Source organism: Dunckerocampus dactyliophorus, chromosome 7, assembly GCF_027744805.1.
Source record: "Dunckerocampus dactyliophorus isolate RoL2022-P2 chromosome 7, RoL_Ddac_1.1, whole genome shotgun sequence".
Classification (NCBI taxonomy): domain Eukaryota; kingdom Metazoa; phylum Chordata; class Actinopteri; order Syngnathiformes; family Syngnathidae; genus Dunckerocampus; species Dunckerocampus dactyliophorus.
The window spans coordinates 513,322-536,639 of NC_072825.1; the positions used below are offsets into that span (position 1 = coordinate 513,322).

Below are 23,318 nucleotides of genomic sequence, written 5' to 3' on the forward strand. Positions count from 1 at the left end.
ACACTTTAACTGCTGTACTTACAGGGGGAGCTTGTTTAAGAAGTTGTCTGTATGTTGGATAAAGGAATATAGAGATGTGGTCAGCCTTTCCAAAGTGGGGTCTTGGAACAGCCTTCAAAGCACCTTTCATGTTGCTGTAGACTTGGTCCAGGATGTTATTTTCCCTTGTGGGAAAGCTCACATACTGGTAATATTTGGGGAGGACAGTCCTGAGGTTACAGTGGTTGAAATCGCCAGATATAATGAATACAGCGTCTGGGTGTTTGGTCTCGTGTTTATCGATGATGTCATGCAGGAGGCCTAGTGCATTAGCAGTGTTAGCTCGTGGTGGGATGTAAACAGCAGTTAAATACACAGCGCTAAACTCACGAGGTAAATAAAAAGGTCTGCATTTCACCATCAGCAGCTCAATGTCCTGCGAGCAGTGCTTTTCTATCTAATCTATCTATCTAATATTTACACTTTATTCTCTAATATTTACACTTTATTCTCCTAATATTTACACTTTATTGTCGTCAAATTAGCACATTTTGGTTGTAAGATTGCAACTGTTTTGACTTTATTCAAGCATTGCAGTTTTGAAGGCTGAAACAGTCAAAGATGAGCGAGGTCGAGCATGAAGATGATTTCCTTTGCAGACGTGATTTTTCATTTGGTTTCCACCCAGAAGACATCACTTACAAAAACTTGGAGCTTCCATGCGGAAGATGAGATCTTCTATACTGTAAATACTGTCTGCTATTGTTTCCATGGGTCCCAGCAAGCTGGCCCAATAAGGCATGCACGTGTCAGCCTGTGTGACAGCCCCCCCTGCTGGTTAATTTCCGCTAACGGCGCTGAGTGTGACTGGGATTACTCCGTTTTTTTTGTTTTTTTTAATGCGGTCTTGCTCCTAAAGCAGCAGGTGTCTAAACTTCTTTATCCAACTTTATCCTCGTAAACGTGCGACTTTTGTTGCTGTAAGATGACAACTTTTTTTCTCTTAACTTTATGTAGGCCTGGAAGGATACGAACGAAAAAAAGCAGCTGGGTCATTTTGACGGCCTGGATAAATTGGCACGTGCGCATACGTATGCCTGTTCTTTTAGTGGGTGAATGCACATAGCGCTAGCAGTTAGCAAGCAAACACTAGTTTCTAAGGCGAATGCCACAGCTCCAGTGAGGAGGTGCAGCAGGCCTTCATCCTAACAGTCAACGCTTTACTGAGGCGTTTGATCGGCGGAGTAAATATAAAACGAAACAGCGCAAAACGGTGCGCGCTCACAGACAGTGTGAGTGAGCGTCACCATAGGCAACTCACACAGGCACACTATACTTGAGTGCCATCTCGTGGTTCAAATGTCACACTTCATGAAAGATTCATGACAAAAATGGTCTGAACAAGTCGATAATATCGATTAGCGGCGATAATTTATATTTATATTTACTGTCCAGCACAGTTTGTTATTGTGACAGGCCTACACTTTATTCATTTCTTCTCCTAATATTTGGACTTTATTCTCATAAAATATTGTCATAAAATGATTATTTTCTGTTGTTTTGTTTGTGTTTTCAGAATGTGCCGAGAGCCATGACAACACCGGTGAGGGACCACAAAGGGCCCCCGGGCCACACTTTGGACACCGCTGTCCTGAAGTGCAGAGGCGAGCGTATTCCCGGTCAGGAAGTGATGTCATGGCTGCATGCCGTGTGAAGGCGTGACGTGACACAATGTCGCCCGTGAAGGAAGCAGGAATGATTCTCGGAGAGTTTGACGCTTGCTGCTCGCAAGGCAGCGCAGCGAGAGCTTCTTATCACACAAACCCTGCATTGTCACTCGTTTCCCTTCGCATGAATACCAGGAAACTGACCAGGATGTGTCGTCCACCACGAGGAACAGAGCTTAGGAAGGTCGCTAGTTCACTTCCCCTGACGTGCATCATGCTGGCTACAGCAGAACATCGGCTCAATAACCTCCTCATCCACTCATGACTGGAAAATGATGAGGAGTGCATGAGAAAGTGGGAAGGAAAACGTGGCTCTCTTTGATTTGGATTGTATTGTATTAGTACTTTATTTATCCCACAGCGGGGAAATTGACTTGTTACAGCAGCAAGCAAGATACGCAAGTAAAGAATACATAGTGACTACAACATGGTTCAGGTGGTGCAGGTGTTGTAGAGCCTGACAGCGGTCGGTATGAAGGACCTGCGGAACCTCTCCTTCTTACACCGTGTGATCAACACACAGCAGCGACACAAACCAATGTTGGAATAGCGCTAAGGAGCAAAGTGAGCATGAACAGCGCCCACGAGCAACAATACCGCACATCAAAGCGCACGCAGAGCTAGATGAAGCTGCTACTTCAAGTGCAGACGCTGCCATCTTGTGGTGTTCATAAAAAAATGAAAATTCCAGAGGTTGCCTACAGCCACAGCTGTCAATTCCAGTCTTTTTCTGGGAGTTGGAAAATCCTAGAAATGATGTGGGATGTCCAAAGTGCATCCGGGGACCATTTGCAGCCCGCAGATGTTTAAAAAAAAAAAAAAATGTAAAAATATCATTTAACAAGAAAACAATTTTAAAAAACAACATCAACATCTTCGCTAATTAAAAAATCTGCAGTCATTTTACAGGAAGTCCAAATATTCAGAGAAAAATAATCCTAATCTACAGAGAAAAGGTGGTAATTTGATGAGGAATAATCATGTCATTAAGTAGCATAGAGCTGAAATATTAAAGAATAAATATGACGGTTTTTTAAGTCGTAATATGAGGAACAAAAAAAATGAAGTTGTCATTTTTGGAAAATTAGGTTGAGGAAAAGTTGGAGTATTTCGGGAATGAAGTCAAAATATTAAGAGAAAACAATCGTAGTTTTACAAGAATAGTGTGCTATGATGATATGATATATGAGATATATGATATGATATGATATATGATATATATGATATATGATATGATATATGAGATATATGATATGATATGATATATGATATATATGATATATGATATGATATATGAGATATATGATATGATATATATGATATATGATATGATATATGAGATATATGATATGATATGATATATGATATATATGATATGATATATGAGATGTATGATATATGATGAGATATATGATATGATATATGAGATATATGATATATGATATGATATATGAGATATATGATATGATATATGATATGATATATATGATATATGAGATATATGATACATGATGAGACATATGATATATGATATGATATATATGATATATGAGATATATGATATATGATGAGACATATGATATATGATATATGATATGATATATGATATATCAGATATATGATATGATATATACAGTATGATATATGAGATATATGATATGAGATATGATATGATATATGATATGATATATGAGATATATGATATATGATTAGATATATGATATGATATGATATATGAGATATATGATATGATATATGAGCTATATGAGATATATGATATGATATATGAGATGTATGATATATGATGAGATATATAATGATATATGAGATATATGATATATGATGAGACATATGATATATGATATGATATATATGATATATCAGATATATATGATATATGATATAATATATATGATATGATATATGAGATATATGATATAATATATGATATGATATATGAGATATGATATGATATATATGATATGATATATGATATGATATATGAGATATGAGAGAGAAAGGAGTGAAGTTGATATTAATAATGTTATTTTTTACCCGTATGACAAAGCTGACATCTACTTTTTTTTTTAAACTAAACGTTGTGTCCAGAAAGCAATGAAGTAAAAATAGCACGTGCACTTCACCCTATATGCTGGGACGATGCCCCCTTGTGGTCGGTGACGGTAACGCCGTCCGCTTTGCCGTAGCAGCTCAGGTGAAGGATGCTCTCCTCTAGAAATCATCTCATCAGTTGAACAGGAAAACTGGTTAAAAATAATCATAATCATTCTAAAAGAAAAAGCAGCAGTAAAAAGTCACATTACAAGAATAACGTCTTAATATTATGAGGAAAATAATTTATCATAATAAATAACACATTAGAAAAAAGAATGTAAATATATAGAAATGATAAATCATTTTAGTAGCTGGAGTTGAAATATTCAAGAATAAATATGCTCGCTTTGAAAAGTCAGAATATTATGACAAAACAAAACAAAATAAAGTTGTATTATTTGGGGGAAAGTTTTGATATTACGGCAACAGTCAAAATATGAAGAGGAAAACAATATCATCATAATCTAATGAGAAACAATATCAGCACATCATCATAATGTAATGAGAAACAATATTATCATAATGTAATGAGAAACAATATCATCATAATGTAATGAGAAACAATATCATCATAATCTAATGAGAAACAATATCATCATAATCTAATGAGAAACAATATCAGCACATCATCATAATGTAATGAGAAACAATATCATCATAATGTAATGAGAAACAATATCATCATAATCTAATGAGAAACAATATCATCATAATGTAATGAGAAACAATATCAGCACATCATCATAATCTAATGAGAAACAATATCATCATAATGTAATGAGAAACAATATCATCATAATCTAATGAGAAACAATATCAGCACATCATCATAATGTAATGAGAAACAATATTATCATAATGTAATGAGAAACAATATCATCATAATCTAATGAGAAACAATATCATCATAATCTAATGAGAAACAATATCATCATAATCTAATGAGAAACAATATCAGCACATCATCATAATCTAATGAGAAACAATATCATCATAATGTAATGAGAAACAATATCATCATAATCTAATGAGAAACAATATCAGCACATCATCATAATGTAATGAGAAACAATATCATCATAATCTAATGAGAAACAATATCATCATAATGTAATGAGAAACAATATCAGCACATCATCATAATCTAATGAGAAACAATATCATCATATTCTAATGAGAAACAATATCATCAAAATGTAATGAGAAACAATATCATCATAATCTAATGAGAAACAATATCATCATAATGTAATGAGAAACAATATCATCATAATCTAATGAGAAACAATATCATCATAATCGAATGAGAAACAATATCATCATAATGTAATGAGAAACAATATCATCATAATCGAATGAGAAACAATATCATCATAATGTAATGAGAAACAATATCATCATAATCTAATGAGAAACAATATCATCATAATGTAATGAGAAACAATATCAGCACATCATCATAATCTAATGAGAAACAATATCATCATATTCTAATGAGAAACAATATCATCAAAATGTAATGAGAAACAATATCATCATAATCTAATGAGAAACAATATCATCATAATCGAATGAGAAACAATATCATCATAATGTAATGAGAAACAATATCATCATAATCGAATGAGAAACAATATCATCATAATGTAATGAGAAACAATATCAGCACATCATCATAATCTAATGAGAAACAATATCATCATATTCTAATGAGAAACAATATCATCAAAATGTAATGAGAAACAATATCATCATAATCTAATGAGAAACAATATCATCATAATGTAATGAGAAACAATATCATCATAATCTAATGAGAAACAATATCATCATAATGCAATGAGAAACAATATCATCATAATCTAATGAGAAACAATATCATCATAATGTAATGAGAAACAATATCATCATAATGCAATGAGAAACAATATCATCATAATCTAATGAGAAACAATATCATCATAATGTAATGAGAAACAATATCATCATAATCTAATGAGAAACAATATCATCATAATCTAATGAGAAACAATATCAGCACATCATCATAATCTAATGAGAAACAGTCATCATTTCATGAGAATGATGTTGGAAGGGAAACATACTCTCACCATCATAGTTGGAACATTAAGAAAACATGTTGGGGGGGTTAAGTGGTGATATCATGAGAAACCAAATGAAGTAGTTTTTAGCAAGATGAGGTTGGGGGAGAAGTGATCACATGATGGGAATAAAGGAACACAAATGGTGGTTTGCTATTTCATACATTTACATTCACATTAGTATTACAGTAATACAGAGTCATGGTGTCATACAGACATGAAATGCTCACGTGTGGATGTTTGCATTTCATACAGAGCGTGCTGCCACACAGGACACGTGTGCTTTCAGTCCACAGGAAGTGTTGGAGTACAGGAAAAGGAGGCGGAGTCCACTGGGAACAAAACAAGACCTGGTGCTGTTTGGACCCCAGCAGCAGAACAGCAGAACATTCTTCCTCCTGTCGGGATGCACTGACACTTCTTCATTCCCAGGCCGCACTTTGACCTTTGGGAAGGCAACACAGACATTTGACCTTGGGGAAGGTGGGTGATTTCCAGCCTTGCTGTCGATGGTAGGACAAACATGCCGCTTTCTTTTTTCCCACTTTGGGTCTTTATCTTCACCACCGCACAGTTCGCACACTATTACCTCTGCCAAGCACACCGGCAGAAGGTCAGAGGTCGTGTTTGCTTTGTGAGCAGGAAATACGTGTTGCACATTTGTGCGCTATCACACGCACGCACTCGTCTACGTTTCATGGTGAAAACTTGCTAAGAAATACACGAACAACACCAAATACTACCAATAAACCAGGATAAGTCCATTTGGGAGCCAGTCTAGCGCCTTCTAGTCCACTTCTTTGCAGCCGATGTGGCAGACCTCATCAATAACCCGGATCAGAACACTCACACACGTTAGTCAGCATTGGGAGCTCCTCCTCCTTGCTTTTTATACCTGCAGGACCTGATGCGGTGGCCAAAGTCATGTCATGGAATGTTCTTATCGAGTCTGACGGCCTTTTTAAGTTTTACTGCCAACGTTGCCCTAAGATTGTCTGGCGACCCGTCCCAGGGTGTGCCCCGCCTCTCACCCAATGCCAACCTCGACGCCACCAGGAGCGCTCAATTCCAACACAGAACACACGTCAGCTCGCACACTCGTCTCCTCCTCGTGCTCCCTCCCACAACGAGTGATCGATGCTGAAATGTCGATACTTCCGATACCAGCGCTTCATGCTCAAATTGATTCTCAAATCAAAGTACTGGTATCGAAAGTATCGGTATTTCAGTATCGATCCGCACATCACTATGTGAAAATGCGTCATCTAGGCCAAGAATAGGTCAAGTTTGCTTAAATATGTCTATTTTTTTTTTACAAATAAAAGTCATTAGCCACGAAACAGCATGATTTAGTATTCTTTTCTTTTCTTTCAACCTTGATAGCGTGAAGCCGTGAAATTCCACCTGCGCTTGCGTGGAGGGACAACTGTACTGTATTTTCAGATTTTTTAAAAATAATCCATAAGAACTTTTCATTGGGTCATGATGGCGTGTGCCCAACCAAAAGCCACACGACCGTGCTGCAAATGTGGATAAAAGTGCACCCAAATGCCAAATGGTACCATTTCCTTTCCAGCTGCTTACATTTTTACCAACCAGGAAGTAGTCTGCTAGCTAGCTAAACCCACGCTAACGTGCGACTTATAATCACACTCTAGTGTACTTTACTAGTAGTACTAGGTGTTATACTCATCAAGGTCTACAGACATGTACTTTACTAATAGTACTAGGTGTTATACTCATCAAGGTCTACAGACATGTACTTTACTAGTAGTACTAGGTGTTATACTCATCAAGGTCTACAGACATGTACTTTACTAATAGTACTAGGTGTTATACTCATCAAGGTCTACAGACATGTACTTTACTAATAGTACTAGGTGTTATACTCATCAAGGTCTACAGACATGTACTTTACTAGTAGTACTAGGTGTTATACTCATCAAGGTCTACAGACATGTACTTTACTAGTAGTACTAGGTGTTATACTCATCAAGGTCTACAGACATGTACTTTACTAATAGTACTAGGTGTTATACTCATCAAGGTCTACAGACATGTACTTTACTAGTAGTACTAGGTGTTATACTCATCAAGGTCTACAGACATGTACTTTACTAATAGTACTAGGTGTTATACTCATCAAGGTCTACAGACATGTACTTTACTAATAGTACTAGGTGTTATACTCATCAAGGTCTACAGACATGTACTTTACTAGTAGTACTAGGTGTTATACTCATCAAGGTCTACAGACATGTACTTTACTAGTAGTACTAGGTGTTATACTCATCAAGGTCTACAGACATGTACTTTACTAGTAGTACTAGGTGTTATACTCATCAAGGTCTACAGACATGTACTTTACTAGTAGTACTAGGTGTTATACTCATCAAGGTCTACAGACATGTACTTTACTAGTAGTACTAGGTGTTATACTCATCAAGGTCTACAGACATGTACTTTACTAGTAGTACTAGGTGTTATACTCATCAAGGTCTACAGACATGTACTTTACTAGTAGTACTAGGTGTTATACTCATCAAGGTCTACAGACATGTACTTTATTAGTAGTACTAGGTGTTATACTCATCAAGGTCTACAGACATGTACTTTACTAGTAGTACTAGGTGTTATACTCATCAAGGTCTACAGACATGTACTTTACTAGTAGTACTAGGTGTTATACTCATCAAGGTCTACAGACATGTACTTTACTAGTAGTACTAGGTGTTATACTCATCAAGGTCTACAGACATGTACTTTACTAGTAGTACTAGGTGTTATACTCATCAAGGTCTACAGACATGTACTTTACTAGTAGTACTAGGTGTTATACTCATCAAGGTCTACAGACATGTACTTTACTAGTAGTACTAGGTGTTATACTCATCAAGGTCTACAGACATGTACTTTACTAGTAGTACTAGGTGTTATACTCATCAAGGTCTACAGACATGTACTTTACTAATAGTACTAGGTGTTATACTCATCAAGGTCTACAGACATGTACTTTACTAGTAGTACAAGGTGTTATACTCATCAAGGTCTACAGACATGTACTTTACTAGTAGTACTAGGTGTTATACTCATCAAGGTCTACAGACATGTACTTTACTAGTAGTACTAGGTGTTATACTCATCAAGGTCTACAGACATGTACTTTACTGATGCCAGAATTCCATCATGATGACACATCAAATAATAAACAACGTGTGAACAGAACAGTCTCGTGAGAGGAACCGGACCTTGTTCAACATGGCGTACCGTCAGCGGCTAACATTCGCCTTGCATGCTAACGCCAGCTAACTGCGGTCGATATTCAACACAAAACGTAAGTGGAAGGCATCATCATTAGTAATATACAAATACAGATAATAACAAGCGCATTATTCACACGCAACCCCCACCTGAAACATCCAATAATAAACGATGATTGCGTCATATGAGCTCGGCTATTATCGTAGAGTAAGCGCCATCTCAGCGCCGCTGCCACCACGAAAACGAACACTGCAACTCTGCAGCTACTTTCTTTGCTCGGTATGAATGAACCACATATTAATATGAAAAAATGTGGGGGGCTGTTCCATTTTATCAAACAGTTCTGGTTCAGTTCTCAGACTCCTTTTAACAATACTTGTCCCCAGTATTGTCCAGGGCGCCACATAGACTAGTAGTAGTATTAATGCAGCGTACTTTTGCAGTGTGTGGGCGTGTCCAGCAGGTGGCGTCATGGACTTCCTGTGTTGGATGCTTGCTGCACTGCTGCTCTTCTTGTGTAAGTGATTTATTTAGCGCTTATTGTCTTTTTACGGGGGACTGGGGGGCATTTTCACTATTCTTCATTGTGCAATGATGTCGTACGTGCAAAATTCAACGTTCCCGATGAACACTAACAGGAAGTGCGCGTGCGTGTGTGTGTGTAGCTCCTGACGCCGTCCAGTGCGTGTCTGTGCACATCTCCAACGAGGGGCCGGTCTACGTCATCCCGGGCGCCGCCCTTCTCCTCCGCGCCCGCATGGAGTACGGACCCCTGGAGGCGGTGAAAGAGGTCACCTGGGAGCGGGAGCCCGAGAGCGGCGAACCTGAAGGGAGGTTGAGGCTGGCGGCGTGCCCGGGGGGGAGCTCCCGGTGCACCGGCATGAGACCCAACGTGCTCGCGAGCGTGGAAGGCCAGGAGAGCGTCCTTCACGTGAGCGGCTACAGCAGAGCGGACGGAGGCGTCTACGCTGTTACCATCACCGACCACAAGGGGGCGACCAGCACCGCGCGATGCATCGTCAGAGAATACGGTGAGCTCCACGTGCTATTTACTTCCGTACTTTCGGACACATTTAGTTTGATCAATTTATGTCTTTTTTCGTACTCTAATATTATGTATTTAATATATTTTATGGTCCCTGCACACATTTATTAATGATCTATTCGTAATTCTGTGGTATTCATAGAGAAAACGTTAACTTCATTACCAATTGTCTTAAAAAAAAATTAATAAAAAATACATTTTGTTCATGTTCACATAGTCAATTGAGAATAATTATTATTAACAATAATAATCAGGGGATTTAGTGGAATTTTGTAGTAAAAATCATTTAAAAAAATGAATAAGTGTCAAATAAACATGTTTATGTTTTTGATCCACACACTCATAGCACTTTTATTTATTTACTTATTTATTCATCCATCCATTTTCTATACCGCTTCATCCTCATTAGGGTCGCGGGGGCATGCTGGAGCCTATCCCAGCTGACTTCGGGTGACAGGCGGGGTACACCCTGGACTGGTGGCCAGCCAATGGCAGGGCACATATAGACAAACAACCATTCACACTCACATTCATACTCACCATACAATTTAGAGTCGCCAATTAACCTCACCTGCATATTTTTGGAATGTGGGAGGAAGCCGGAGTGCCCGGAGAAAACCCACGCACACACGGGTAGAACATGCAAACTCCACACAGAATCGAACCCAGGTCTTCCCGATCTCCAGGCTGTTCCTGTATTGACCAGCATGCTAACCACTAGACCACCGTGCGGCCCTTATTTATTTATTTATATATATATATATATATATATATATATATATATATATATATATATATATATATATATATATATTATTTATCTGTATTAATGTCTCTTCTGTTGTTGTTGCTTAATTTATTGGTATTTATGTTTCTTATGTTCTTATTCTTTCTTGTGTTTTCTTTCTTTTCTTGGGAGAATGAACAGAATAAGAATTTCATTGCATAGCATAACTGCTGTCTTACTGTGCATATGACAATAAAACTCTTGAACCTTGATCCATGTTCACCTTTGACCCCGGAGCAGAGGCCGTGCACCACGTGACGGTCAGCATCAACGCGTCGCACTCGGCGCTGGTGTGCAGCGAGGCGTGGGGGACGGAGCCTCACTTCAGCTGGCTGCACGAGCGGGCTGCCGTCACCCCCGGCGTGGGGGCGGTCTCTGAGGATGGGAGCACGCTGGTGGTCACCAAGACGCCGCTGTGCGGACACTTCACCTGCGTCGTCAGCAACCGGCTGGGCTACAGCGCCGCCACCTACACGGCAGGTAACGCCTCCTCCCAGCACGAGCTGTAATAACCCACGTGTCCATGTGGGGGCGCTCTAGTCAAGCACTGAATGCATTCATTCATTTAAATTGGATTTCGTTACTTTTATTCATATTGTCTCTAAGTGAAATGGCTTATCGGGAAAACCCCCTTTGCATACTCGATACAGTATGGCAGTACTGCAGTACATGCAGCCGTTGTGACCTTTGCCCTTTTCCGCAGCGCCGTGTGAAACGGGCGGCATCAGCGGGACGACGGCGGCGCTGATCTGCTTGTTTCTCCTGCAGATCGTTGGAGGAGGCGTGGCCTTTCTAATGTGGAGGTACGCTACGCCGTGTGTACTCCACATGCTGTACGTGTGTGTGCGAACATACTCATGTTCATATTGGGGGTGCACGATCAATATCGGGCAGATATGGGGGTATGATGACGTCATACCTATAATCCAATAATATGATGCATAACAATAAGATGCATGACTTTTTGCGCTGGATGTTTCTTCTGAGGAGGAAGAGGAAGGGAGGAGGAAGGCTACACGAGCGCTTGGATGAGCGTGTTTGAAAAGGCCAACAAGCTGCTGGCAGAGGAAGAGGAAACCACTGAACTCTACTACTGGAACGGCCCTGATCGATTGCTGCGCGTTGGAGGCCTGACGCCAGCGGAAGTATAGAAGTCGCCATGTTGTTTCACCCAAAACAAGAAAGCCGACTGCGATTGACGCGTTCTGCATAAATAACATCAAGATATCTTAATATGACGTGTAGAATCATACTGGTGGATAACATTTAATGAATGAAAATGTTGCTTCTACACTATGTTGCACGCGCAAATATTGTCTCGTCAATCATTGATTAGGAATTAAGAAAGTATCCACACGTGTTATTTTAAATAATGTACTTCAGATGCAGTATTTGATCATCAAATCCAGTAGAGTATAATGAATGTTTCAGCATTAGACAAGGGTTGCACCTATTAGTCTTCCTTGCTGTTGGCTGTTTGGATGAACGACATACTGTGTGAAGGTTATGATTCATGTACACGCTACGTTTTCAGGTGGCCATCATTTGATTTTGTAATGTTTTTAGTCGTCATTGTTTGACTTGTTTCTTCTAGTGGAGTTCCTTCTAGAGAACACTAATATGAAAAAGTCAGCACATGAAGCAACTTCTGCACTACCGTGAATCCTTTGTATTCTGTTGTATTTTTATAACCCTTTTAATCCAAGTTTGATATGACAAAGAAAGTTCAAAGAGCCTTCTGAATTTTGCCTTCATGTGGATTTTTGTTTCTTCTTTACCACCGCGTCGTGTAAGACAAGTGGGATATTTTTTAGTTGCTTTGTGTGTTTTCAATTCGGTTCGGATGATACAATTTATACAAGTCAGTAAACATGTTTCAACATTTAGTGACGTAACAGCTGAGATATTATTTTGAGGCATGCCTACAGTATATGTTGTCACAATGTTGCTAGAGATTCATTGATTTTTTTTTTGAGTGGCGATGGCATTTTTTCATGATACAGTCCAATTCATGACTGTGCAACTCAGCGAACAAGTTTATGCCTTTAAATTGTGTTTGTGTGCAGTTATTTGCACGTGTTTTGAGTGTGCATGTGTGTGCGTGTGTGGATGTACAGTTGAATAGTAGTACACTTGTAGATTTCAGAATTCCAATATTACTGGGGGCTCCTGATGTGCATAGATTTATGCACGCATCTTGTTTTATTTACTTGTAATAATCTATCATAACGCAGACATAGACTCTTCATGGTCTTAACAGTGCTCAATTCTGTAGTACTTGGATCTAGATCCTATAGTATCAATCCGGACCTACTGTGCGGCGTGTGTGCTTTTTGGGTGAAGCAAGATGGCCGACAACCGGCTTCATGCGGGCAGCCGTGACGAGTTCAGTGGAGGAAAAGGACAAGATGGGCAAAGCAGGGACAGGAAGCGTCTCTCTCTCTCTCTCCCCATTGTGAGGCGTACTGTGGCAGCCACAGTGCCTCCTGCTGGCCAACACGTGGCACTGCAGGGCGTTTCGTATTGTTCATGTCTCGTACAAAATGCATTTTATTGGAATAAATCTGTGACACAGGAAAGCAATAGTGGTCTTTACGTGGATCATGTACAAACTATTTTGCAGTTGAAGGCGCCCAAAGGCATTGAACATTTAGCATTGTGACTGTGGTGTGATGGGGACATGGAAGTTCAGTCTCGTGCTGTTGGAGTGGTCCGTTTCAACACAGGGCGACTCTTCGAGTCAATTGAGACGTCAGCTGAGGTGAAAGATCAACCAGGATGTCATTGTTGGATCAGGCTCGGTCTCGGATGCTGCCTCTCCAGTGAGTACTACTGGGGGGGTCCTGGAAACGTGTTGATTAGTATCACCTCTTGATGTCATCTTTCTCGGCGGACAAGCTGGCACCAAGAACGGCTCATTTCTTCCGCAGTGTCATTCATTTGCATGCGATGGAGTGGATGAATCACAGTGGGGGGGATGTTGGCCAGACACCCGCAGACCGCCATGCGCTCAATGATGTCTGACTTCTTCTGCAAAAGAAATACTCCGCAAACGCCCCGTCTTTCTTTCAGGCATTCTCTTACCAAATCATTTTTCCACAACATGTTCAAGTGTAAAAAGAAGCCAACCGCCGTTGACAAGGAAATGGCAGATTACTCACCGTTAACTTTGATGAGTGTGGACGTATGACAGAGGGAGGATACCCGGGAAGCAAGTCTCTTCACAAAAAGGCATTCCATTCTTCCTCATATTATTATTACCTCCACCAAGGAGGTTATGTTTTTGCTGTTTGTGTTCAAATGTCATCAAGTACACGTAGGACTAATATTGATGCTGTAAATCACAATATGGGGGGGTACGATGGCGCTCTCAGAGTGCTTTTCTAGTTCAAATGATTATTGATGCTGTCACTTTAGCCATGTTGTACTGAGCAGCCAGGACAGAGCCCTGTGCCACGTCTGGTTCTACGGTTGGCGTCATGGGTACGCTCAATACAAAGCTGAATCCTTCCAAGGCCTTTTGAGCTTTTAGTGAACAAACGCCACGTGTTACCAAAGTAAAGCAAAGCATTTTATTGCAAGTTATTAGTCCAAAGGTACACTTCAAACAGAAGCAAAAGCAACACCAAAAACAACAAAGGCCGAGAAGAAGAAGAAGAAGAAAGTTCCATAAAGAAAAGACGAGGCAGACATGAATCGTGCGGCCTTTTTCTCCCCCCCACTGGGACCATCTTTTGCTCTGAGTGACGTTAGAGACGCTACGTTGCTAATAAATATCCCAAATGAACACTAAGAAGACTGGAGACAAGCAATCAGTGTTTCCTTGGTGACGGACAAGCGTAGGGACGCTAATCTCTTTTGCAATATTTGGTTCAAAGTCCTTACTGGAATGCTGATTTATTTATTTTTTTCATGGGGGGGGGAATTAAAGAGACTGTGGAAAAAGATTGACAACATTTCAATTAAGAAAAACAAAAATAAATACAATCCTTTCTACAGGTGGTGACTGGCGAAGTGTTCCTAATAATATGAATATGGATGATGATGATGATGATGATGATGAAGATGAAGGCGCAGGTGACGTTCACTAATACACCTTCTGCTTTCTTGGCCCATTTGGATTCCAAACTACTGGAAAAAAATAAAAAGTACCAGAAAGGCTCCAACGAATGGCCAAGTTGCGCATCGTCGTGTGCGTGCGCGCGTGCGTGCCTGGGCTGCAAAAGCAAATCATGGTGTCTTGAAAACATTCACGTGAACAGATGCGGCTGTAGGCAACCTCCTGATGCAGTTTATATCCACAGCTACGCATCTGGCAGCTTCATCTAGCTCTGCATGCGCTGTAAAATGTTGCTACTCAGTTGTAGGTGTGAAAGTGTTGTTGTTGGCTGTTCCAACAGTGGTTGTGTTTCTGCTGCGTGCTTGTTGACAAATGAGCATCAACCTTTTCACTCTCACTTTCTTACACCAAGTTAAAAGCAGAGTAGACCATGAAGTTGTTGCATAATAAACGTTTTTCCATTTCGATTTATGCAACAACCGGAGCATTTGGGGTATTTTCTCTTTTTTTGTTTTATTGGTGGCGCAAAAGCAACCTCTTGTGTGGACTTCAGTGGTTTGAAGGCGGAGAGAAGAAGGCGGCGGCGTTGGGAGAGTAGGAGCATACGTAAGGCTGGCGTGGAATGACACAAACGCTGTGGCGCTAAACTCCACCCCCCCCCCAACGAATCCAACATGGTTGCCCTTCCGCTAGCTGTGACGTAACCATTGGCGTTGGAGTTGAGGAAGGCCCGTTCATCCTCGCACTCCTTTTTGTTTTTGTGCTGTACGACAATAAGGCGCCAACATACAAGGGGGAGGAGCTAAGAACTCCAGCCACGATAAAAAAAAACACTCAATAAATACGCCATAAAATACTGGGCATATATAGGCTCCATACAGACACTGTATATCATACATCTATGTAGTGTATAGATATAGATATATAGATCTACATTTCAATAACACATTTAAATAGGACATCAAAGTTGGCTCAACAACAAAAGTATCTCCAAAAAAATTGATAACTGTTAAGACCTTTTTTTTTTTTTTATTTTATGTGTTTAGACTAAAATATTTCAGGCATTACTGGAGCACTACATGTGCTGATATCGGTAATCTTCATCATCACCACAATAAAAGCAGTCTGATGTGGGAGAAGAAAGCAACAATGCAGCATAACAAGGTAAGTGAGGTGCAGCGTTTCCGCAAAACAAACATTTGATCAAATACAACAAGGAGTGGACACCCCCTTGGACTGGAGCGGTACCCTCAGAGACCACCTTTCAGTCCAAACCCTACTGGCTCAAGACGAGGGGGGGGGCCTGCCATCGGGGAGCAGAAGACCTTGCAGAAGCGTTCCATTGGGACACGGGTTCTGCTCCTTCAGATCCTCTTCCAACACGTTCATGGCGGGGAGTTGTGCCCTTTCCTCTCCCAGGCCGGGGCGTGAAATGTCTTAGGGTGGTAGGGGGCCTTCGACACCCACCAGGATATTTTGTGGATGTCCACAAGTCACTAAGGTAGTGGGGGCAGTCCCTCACTTGTCACAGTAAAGGGCACTGTCCAACAGCAACTGGGGTAGCGGGGGCCTTCAGACACCCATCAGGTTAGTTGGGACTGTCGTACAGTCACCAGGGTGATGGGGACCATCCAAAACCCACAAGGCTAGGTGGGGGCTATCTGACATCTACCAAGGTATTGGGGGCCTTCAGACACCCATCAGGTTAGTTGGGACCATTGTACAGTCACCAGGGTGGTGGGGACCATCCAAAACCCACAAGGCTAGGTGGGGGCTATCTGAGAGCCACAAGGGTATTTGGGGCCATTGTACACCAGGGTGGTGGGGATCATCCGAAACCCACAAGGCTAGTGGGGGCAACCAGGTTAGTTGGGACCCTCATACAGTCACCAAGGTCGTGGATCCATCCCACACTCAACAACAAGTCTTTGCCAGGTCTGGAGTGAGAATGCTGGTCTCTAAAGTGCTGTGCTGTGATTGACATTCACAGGCCGTGTCATGCTAATCTCTGCCCGACACCGATACCGATACCAGGGACCAAAGACACCACTGGGTCCAAGACACTGTTGGATGTGTGAAAGTGTCGCACTGAAAGGAAAAAGAAACTTTCTTGAAAAGGAGAATCAAAAGGAAAGGCACTTTCTGTGGACTTCTTGCACCATATGACAACCTTCCACGGCATCCATGGAATACACCTGCACTTCCACTTTAAAGGGAGACTTCAAGTTTCTACAAAAACCGGGAAAAGGACAAAGACCCCTTGAGGCGATGGCTTGCACTGGCCTGGACGCCTTTTTTTCAGGTTCCTCCGCAGCTTTGCTTGCCAACCAGACGCCTGTAAACATGGCCGACAGCGTAGCTTCAAAACAAATTGCGCAAAGATACTTGATTCCATGTTTGGACATTCAACTCCAGCATCAACAAGAACCCAGCCAAATTCTCACAAGGCCAGACACAATGAAGATATCCTACGGACCCAACTTCGCTGTTGTCCTTTCAAGTACTGCTGGTCCTTGGGCTACGGCGTTCCGAGTTAAACGCGGACTCGCTTCTCGTTCTGAGTTAAACGCGGACTCGCTGAAGACCTAGAAGCACAGCGGATGAATATGTGCTGCAAGGTTGCAGTGTGTGCCTCATTCCAAGCTACATGGAGCAAATATGATCACTTCTTAACTTTGTGCACTCCATTATGTCTGTCTGGCATAAGGCAGGCTCTTGCGCCAAGGAAAAGGAAAGCCATCACCATGGAAGTGAAAATGAACGTGGTAAAACACCCACCAGTATTGGCAGCACTTTTGGTATTAAAACGTTGGACTATGATGACCATCATGAAAGGTAAAGATGGTATCCTTCAGCAAGTTTAAGGATCTGTTCCTATGAAAGCGACAGTGATAATTTAGCAGTGTAGTGGTCTTATTACTGGCTGTATTTAATATGTCCTTCATGTCTTCTGTGTTTTCAGTGTGAGTGGATGTCGGAACGTAACTCGGTAACCCGAGGACCACCAGTGCCCCTCCCCCCAAAAATAGGTTGGTTGGGGCGTGGAAAGTAGCTATTGCCAGCATGGGGAGTGAAGTGCCAGGAGTGGAAACAGAAAGAAAAAGGAATGGTACCTACTTCAACGTGAAAGGAGTCTTACAACAATGCTCTTAAAAATGCATCACTTGCCCCCACAGAAGGGGGGTGGCGTACAGCACCAGTTGGACAAAAAAAAAACAACCATTCAGGGGCCATGTAATTCTCGCTCTCTGAATAAACATCTAGAAAAGTGAGCATTCGACGTGCGGTAGCAGTTTGCTCGGAGGTGGTTGGCGGCCCACCCCTGGCCCCCGCCCCTCCCCTCTGTGGGTAACAGTACCACAGTCAAGACACGTCACGAGTTTCCACGACTGCTCGCACCAACGTACACCTACACAATTTACAGCGACACACGTCAACAGTCTATTGCAGTAATCATAAAAAAACTTTTTTTTCTTGAACCATAATTGACAACAATACATTTATTACTAAGAATAATTAGCTCAGAATAATAATAACTTTTTTCCTGTTAGCAAAAATAATTGGTGTGCATTGTTACATGCATTCCAATGTACAAATATACTTTAGATCTGGCTGTTTTTTTAATAAAGACTACATTTCAGAAGGCTAAAAGACTTTACATTACAGCTCGCTGTCCAGGAGGCAGACACTTTTTCCAGACTGTACCGCTTTCGGGGCACCCCCGACACCCACCAGCATAGTGGGGGCTGTCCAAAACCTAACAGAGTAATAAGGGACATCCACTTAACACCCCCCAAGGTAAAAAGGACATCCTTACCAATCCACCAGGGTGGGGGCGGCCATGTGAGGCCCACCGGGATAGTGGGGACCTCCCACACTCACTGGGGTATTGGGGGTTGTCTGACATGCACAGCGGCATTGGAGCCTTCCGACACCCACCAGGGTAGTGGAGGCCAGCCAACACCGGCCAGGGTAGTGGCAGCCATGTGGTGGGGGGCCATCTAACGCCCACCAGGGTCATGGGGGCCGTCCTCAGCTTTCTTGCTTTTCTAACCTGCCCACTCGTCTCAAGAGTGAGATTCTACATTGGTTGTAGTAGCACCACGCCTGTATTCAGAACCAGAACACATGCTTCATTTAGTGCAGTTCACTTTGTAAAGGAATACCCGCCCGCCCACCCTCCCCCAAAAGCTTCAGATTAGCAGCAGCACAGAGGAGCCGAGTGGCGACCGCATTCCAGAAATGTATTTGATAGATTCAGGGAGCGTAACTTGGGATAAGCAACATCGGTCAGCCACTTGACTCTTCTGCTTTTGTTCCGAAGCCAATCTGGATTGACAGTATTCCGGGTGGGCTACGTGGACCCGCCCAGAGCCTGTGACCCTGGCCCACTTGGACTAAGGTTAGCAACTCAAACTATTACATTAACAATCATGAGACAAAATCCGACCAGCTTTGTTTCTGACTGCTGTGTCCGAGCAAAGCTAGCAGCTAACACCACAAACACACACCCATGCCACCAGGATTCCATCGCATGCGCACAACATCGGGTGAAACTCTCTCACGCTGTCTTTTTCTTCAAATATTCCTTTCCATCATTTCAGACACTGAAACAGCATCGCGTGAGAACCCACCACTGAATGCTTCCATTCTACCAGGCACTTAAATACTTCCTTCCCCTCACGGCCTTGACTGCAAACACGCCCAAAACTACTGGGAGGAAAAATCAGCATTCATTACCACACGGGACTTCATCAATCCTTCAAGTCAATGTCAAACATCTAGCTGGTGCCCGACAGACGTGATGCTCAATCTAGAATAAACACCACAGACGTGACGCTCAATCCGGAATAAAGTGCCTCACAGTCTGCAAGCTTGTCCTCACGTCTGAGTGAAATGTGTCCAGGACTATTTTCTCTTGCCTTCCTTCAGCCCATTATTGCACCAAGTGGAGACATGATCTCCATCTCTAAGCTCCATACACTGTGTGCACAATTATTAGGCAAATCCGTATTTTGAGCATATTGTCATTTTTATGCATATTTTCCAAGGCCAAGCAGAATAAACTTGAATGCTTATGTGGTTTAAGCATACCAGGTGATGCACATGTGTGTACTGAGGGAGGGTGTGGCCTTAGGAGATGAACACCCTTTACTAGGTGTGTACAATTATCAGGCAGCTTCTTTTCCTCTGGCAAAATGGGCCAGAAAAGAGATTTAAAGAGTGTAAAACATCTTTCATAGGGATGCAGCACTCCTGAACTTGCCAAGATATCAGGACGTGACGGCAGAACCATTCAATGTTTTCTTCAAGTGCACGAAAGGGTCACAAGAAACGTGTGAAGAGAAAAATATGCAAATGAACGGCCAAATATTTGAGGAAATTCAAAGGTGAAGCCCCCAGGAAGCCATTCTCCTCCAGTGCTGTCATAGTCCACAACTGTCATCTACCTGGGGGGTCCACAAATACGGTACATGGTGTTCAGTGCTCAGAGACATGGCCAAGGTAAGAAAGGCTGGAACCCCACCACCACTGAACAAGACACACAAGCTGAAGGACTATTAAGACACGTTTTTCTGAAGACAGTTTTATGGACTGATGAGGTGAGAGTGACTCTTGACGGACCAGAGGGATGGGCCCGTGGCTGCATCAGCAACGGGCAGAGAGCTCCACTCCAACTCAGACGCCAGCAAGGTGGAGATGAGGTGCTGGTAAGGGCTGTAATTATTAAAAGATGAGCTTGTTGGGCCTTTTCAGCTTGAAGATGGACTCCAACTCAACTCCCAAACCTATTGCCACTTTTTCCCCAGTGGTACAGGAAAAGGTGTGCATCTTTCAAGAAGACCATGACTTTCATGCAGGACGATGCTCCATCTCATGCATCCATGTCGTCCACTGCATGCGTGGCTAGCTAGCAAAGGTCTCAACAATAATGACATGACCTCCTTGCTCACCTGACCTAAACCCTATGGAGCACTTAAATGTAAGATTTACAGTGAAGACAAAAGTGAACAGTGTCTGGGAGGCTTTTTATGCTGCTGCCCAAAAAGCTGGTCAAGTGATCAAGAAAGTGACAGACCTCATGGATGGAAGGCTTTTCTGTCTTATTGAAAAGAAGGGTGGCTATACAGTATTGGCCACAGATTTATTTTTGGAAATGTCAGAAATATTCATTTGGAAAGTTTGTGTTGTTTGTTTATCATCCTGACTTGAAAAGTAGTGAGATGGGAATATTTGTTTTCTTTGTGTTGCCTAATAATTGTACACACAGATATTCAACAAAAGCCAAAACTTCGCTCTCACTTCCTTAAATATTCAAGTTTGAAGTTTATTAACATTTTGAATTGACCAAGAGCGCTGTTATTGTTCAATAATTAAACTAATCAATAATGCAAATTGCCTAATAATTGTGCACACAGGGTGGATTAAAGCGCTGCGTGGAGACATGATCTCTATCTCCAACCTCCATAGGATGGAATAAAGCGCTGGGTGGAGACATGATCTCCATCTCCAACCTCCATAGGATGGAATAAAGCGCTGGGTGTAGACATGATCTCCATCTCCAATTAAAGCGCTGGGTGGAGACATGATCTCCATCTCCAGCCTCCATAGGGTGGATTAAAGTGCTGGGTGGAGACATGATCTCCATCTCCAGCCTCCATAGGGTCGATTAAAGCGCTGGGTGGAGACATGATCTCCATCTCCAGCCTCCATAGGGTCGATTAAAGCGCTGGGTGGAGACATGATCTCCATCTCCAACCTCCATAGGGTGGAATAAAGCGCTGGGTGGAGACATGATCTCCATCTCCAACCTCCATAGGGTGGGTTAAAGCGCTGGGTGGAGACATGATCTCCATCTCCAACCTCCATAGGGTGGAATAAAGCGCTGGGTGGAGACAAACAAAATGCATGGTGGCTTAAAAAGGTAACAATGTAACCACATATGAATATTTCACATGATGCACGAGACAACAAAACCAGGAAATAACATCCAGAACAAAAAAAGTAACAAAAAAACAGTGTTGTACTATAAAAAGTCCAGAGATGGCTGTGATGATGTACTGTATCAGACAATATAAAGCGTGATATCCTCAATGAAAACCTTCCAAGGCATCCGACGTGAGGGAGGACGTTATACCTCGCAGCCAGCAGGTGGCAGTGTGCTCAAAGAACTGGTTATTTCGCAGACTAGTGAAAAGTGAGGAACTAAGAAGGTATGAGGGGGTGAGGGAGGCCATGAAATAATCTTCAACGTGTGAGCCCACCCTTTCCGCACTGCTCCCTCGTTTAAAAAAAACAAACACACACACACACACACACACACACACAAAAAAGAGAAAAAAAAACAGAATGTAAAAGTGCTGCTGCTTAAACTGACTTGAGGTGCTGTTGATGGCAGGGGAGCAGATTGGTAGCATATTGGGAGGGGGGAACTACATGTATAAATCACCTAAAAAAGAAAAAGCAGGAAAGAAATGGGAGTCAAATCAGAGTGGAAATAAAGTACAAGTAGTTGGCTGGTTGATATTGCATATTAGTGCTGAGTTTTCTTTGCTTTTGTGTGAAAGCAGCATTTGCATCCTCAATCCAGTGTGGGGGTGCCTCCTCCCTGCTGCCCTCTGCACAGTGTCGGGTCCGGATTGGCGAGGCGTGTGTGTATGTATGGGGGGGATACTTGCACGTGTATGAGGACTTTCTGACTGGCAAGCCATCCTTGCATGGCCGTGTGTGTGTGTGTGTGTGTGTGTGTGTGTGTGTGTGTGTGTGTGTGTGTGTGTGTGTGGAGGATGGAAACAGTGAAGGGAAGGATCTTGCAGCTCAGGCGAAGTACATGGTCCTCAGGGTGTCGTGGTGAATCTGAACAGCTTTGGCCAGCGCCTGCGGGTCTCGACCGTTACTCTGACCGGACACGTGGCTGCCCTCGGCGCTGCAGGATGCAGAGGGCGACAACAACGTGGTAGGAGTGCCAAAGAGTTGAAAGATGACAATAAGGATGGGTGTGCTAATTTATTAGGTTGAGAAAGGTTTGCTTGTGTCATATTGCAATGGAATAGTGTAGGATTTCCATATTAGGACTGCGTTATGACTAACATTTGAAATGCTGCAGTACCCTACAGTATGTACCCACGACGCTCATTGGCAGAGAGTGAATGGAGGGAGGTTCCCCAATGATATTTTATGACATTTGACTATTAAATTACATTATTTTCAATATGGCTATCCCACATACACCCACTACACA

At 42.1% G+C, this 23,318-nt stretch overlaps 2 protein-coding genes across 10 annotated transcripts in view; one reads left to right on the forward strand and one right to left on the reverse strand.

Moving 5' to 3' along the window:
• si:dkeyp-97a10.2 (uncharacterized) overlaps positions 1 to 12,902 on the forward strand; it is a 23,951-nt gene extending 11,049 nt beyond the window's left edge. The window contains exons 2-8 of one of the 6 annotated variants that reach the window (XM_054783201.1): positions 1,556 to 2,270; positions 6,179 to 6,406; positions 9,628 to 9,701; positions 9,850 to 10,215; positions 11,257 to 11,496; positions 11,720 to 11,819; positions 12,004 to 12,902. In XM_054783201.1, coding sequence (XP_054639176.1) covers positions 9,656 to 9,701; positions 9,850 to 10,215; positions 11,257 to 11,496; positions 11,720 to 11,819; positions 12,004 to 12,058 — 807 coding nt within the window. In that variant the 5' untranslated portion in view covers positions 1,556 to 2,270; positions 6,179 to 6,406; positions 9,628 to 9,655 and the 3' untranslated portion in view covers positions 12,059 to 12,902. Of the gene's footprint in view, positions 1 to 1,555; positions 2,271 to 5,857; positions 6,436 to 9,047; positions 9,258 to 9,627; positions 9,702 to 9,849; positions 10,216 to 11,256; positions 11,497 to 11,719; positions 11,820 to 12,003 lie in introns of those variants that run through there. The other 5 variants (XM_054783203.1, XM_054783199.1, XM_054783204.1 and 2 more) reach the window with 5 other exon arrangements.
• A 1,672-nt stretch (positions 12,903 to 14,574) lies between these two features.
• LOC129185763 (protein argonaute-3) overlaps positions 14,575 to 23,318 on the reverse strand; it is a 49,880-nt gene continuing 41,136 nt past the window's right edge. For all 4 annotated transcript variants that reach the window (XM_054783198.1, XM_054783197.1, XM_054783195.1 and 1 more), the window contains exon 19: positions 14,575 to 23,003. In XM_054783198.1, the coding sequence (XP_054639173.1) occupies positions 22,895 to 23,003 (109 nt within the window). In that variant the 3' untranslated portion in view covers positions 14,575 to 22,894. The remainder of the gene's footprint in view (positions 23,004 to 23,318) is intronic.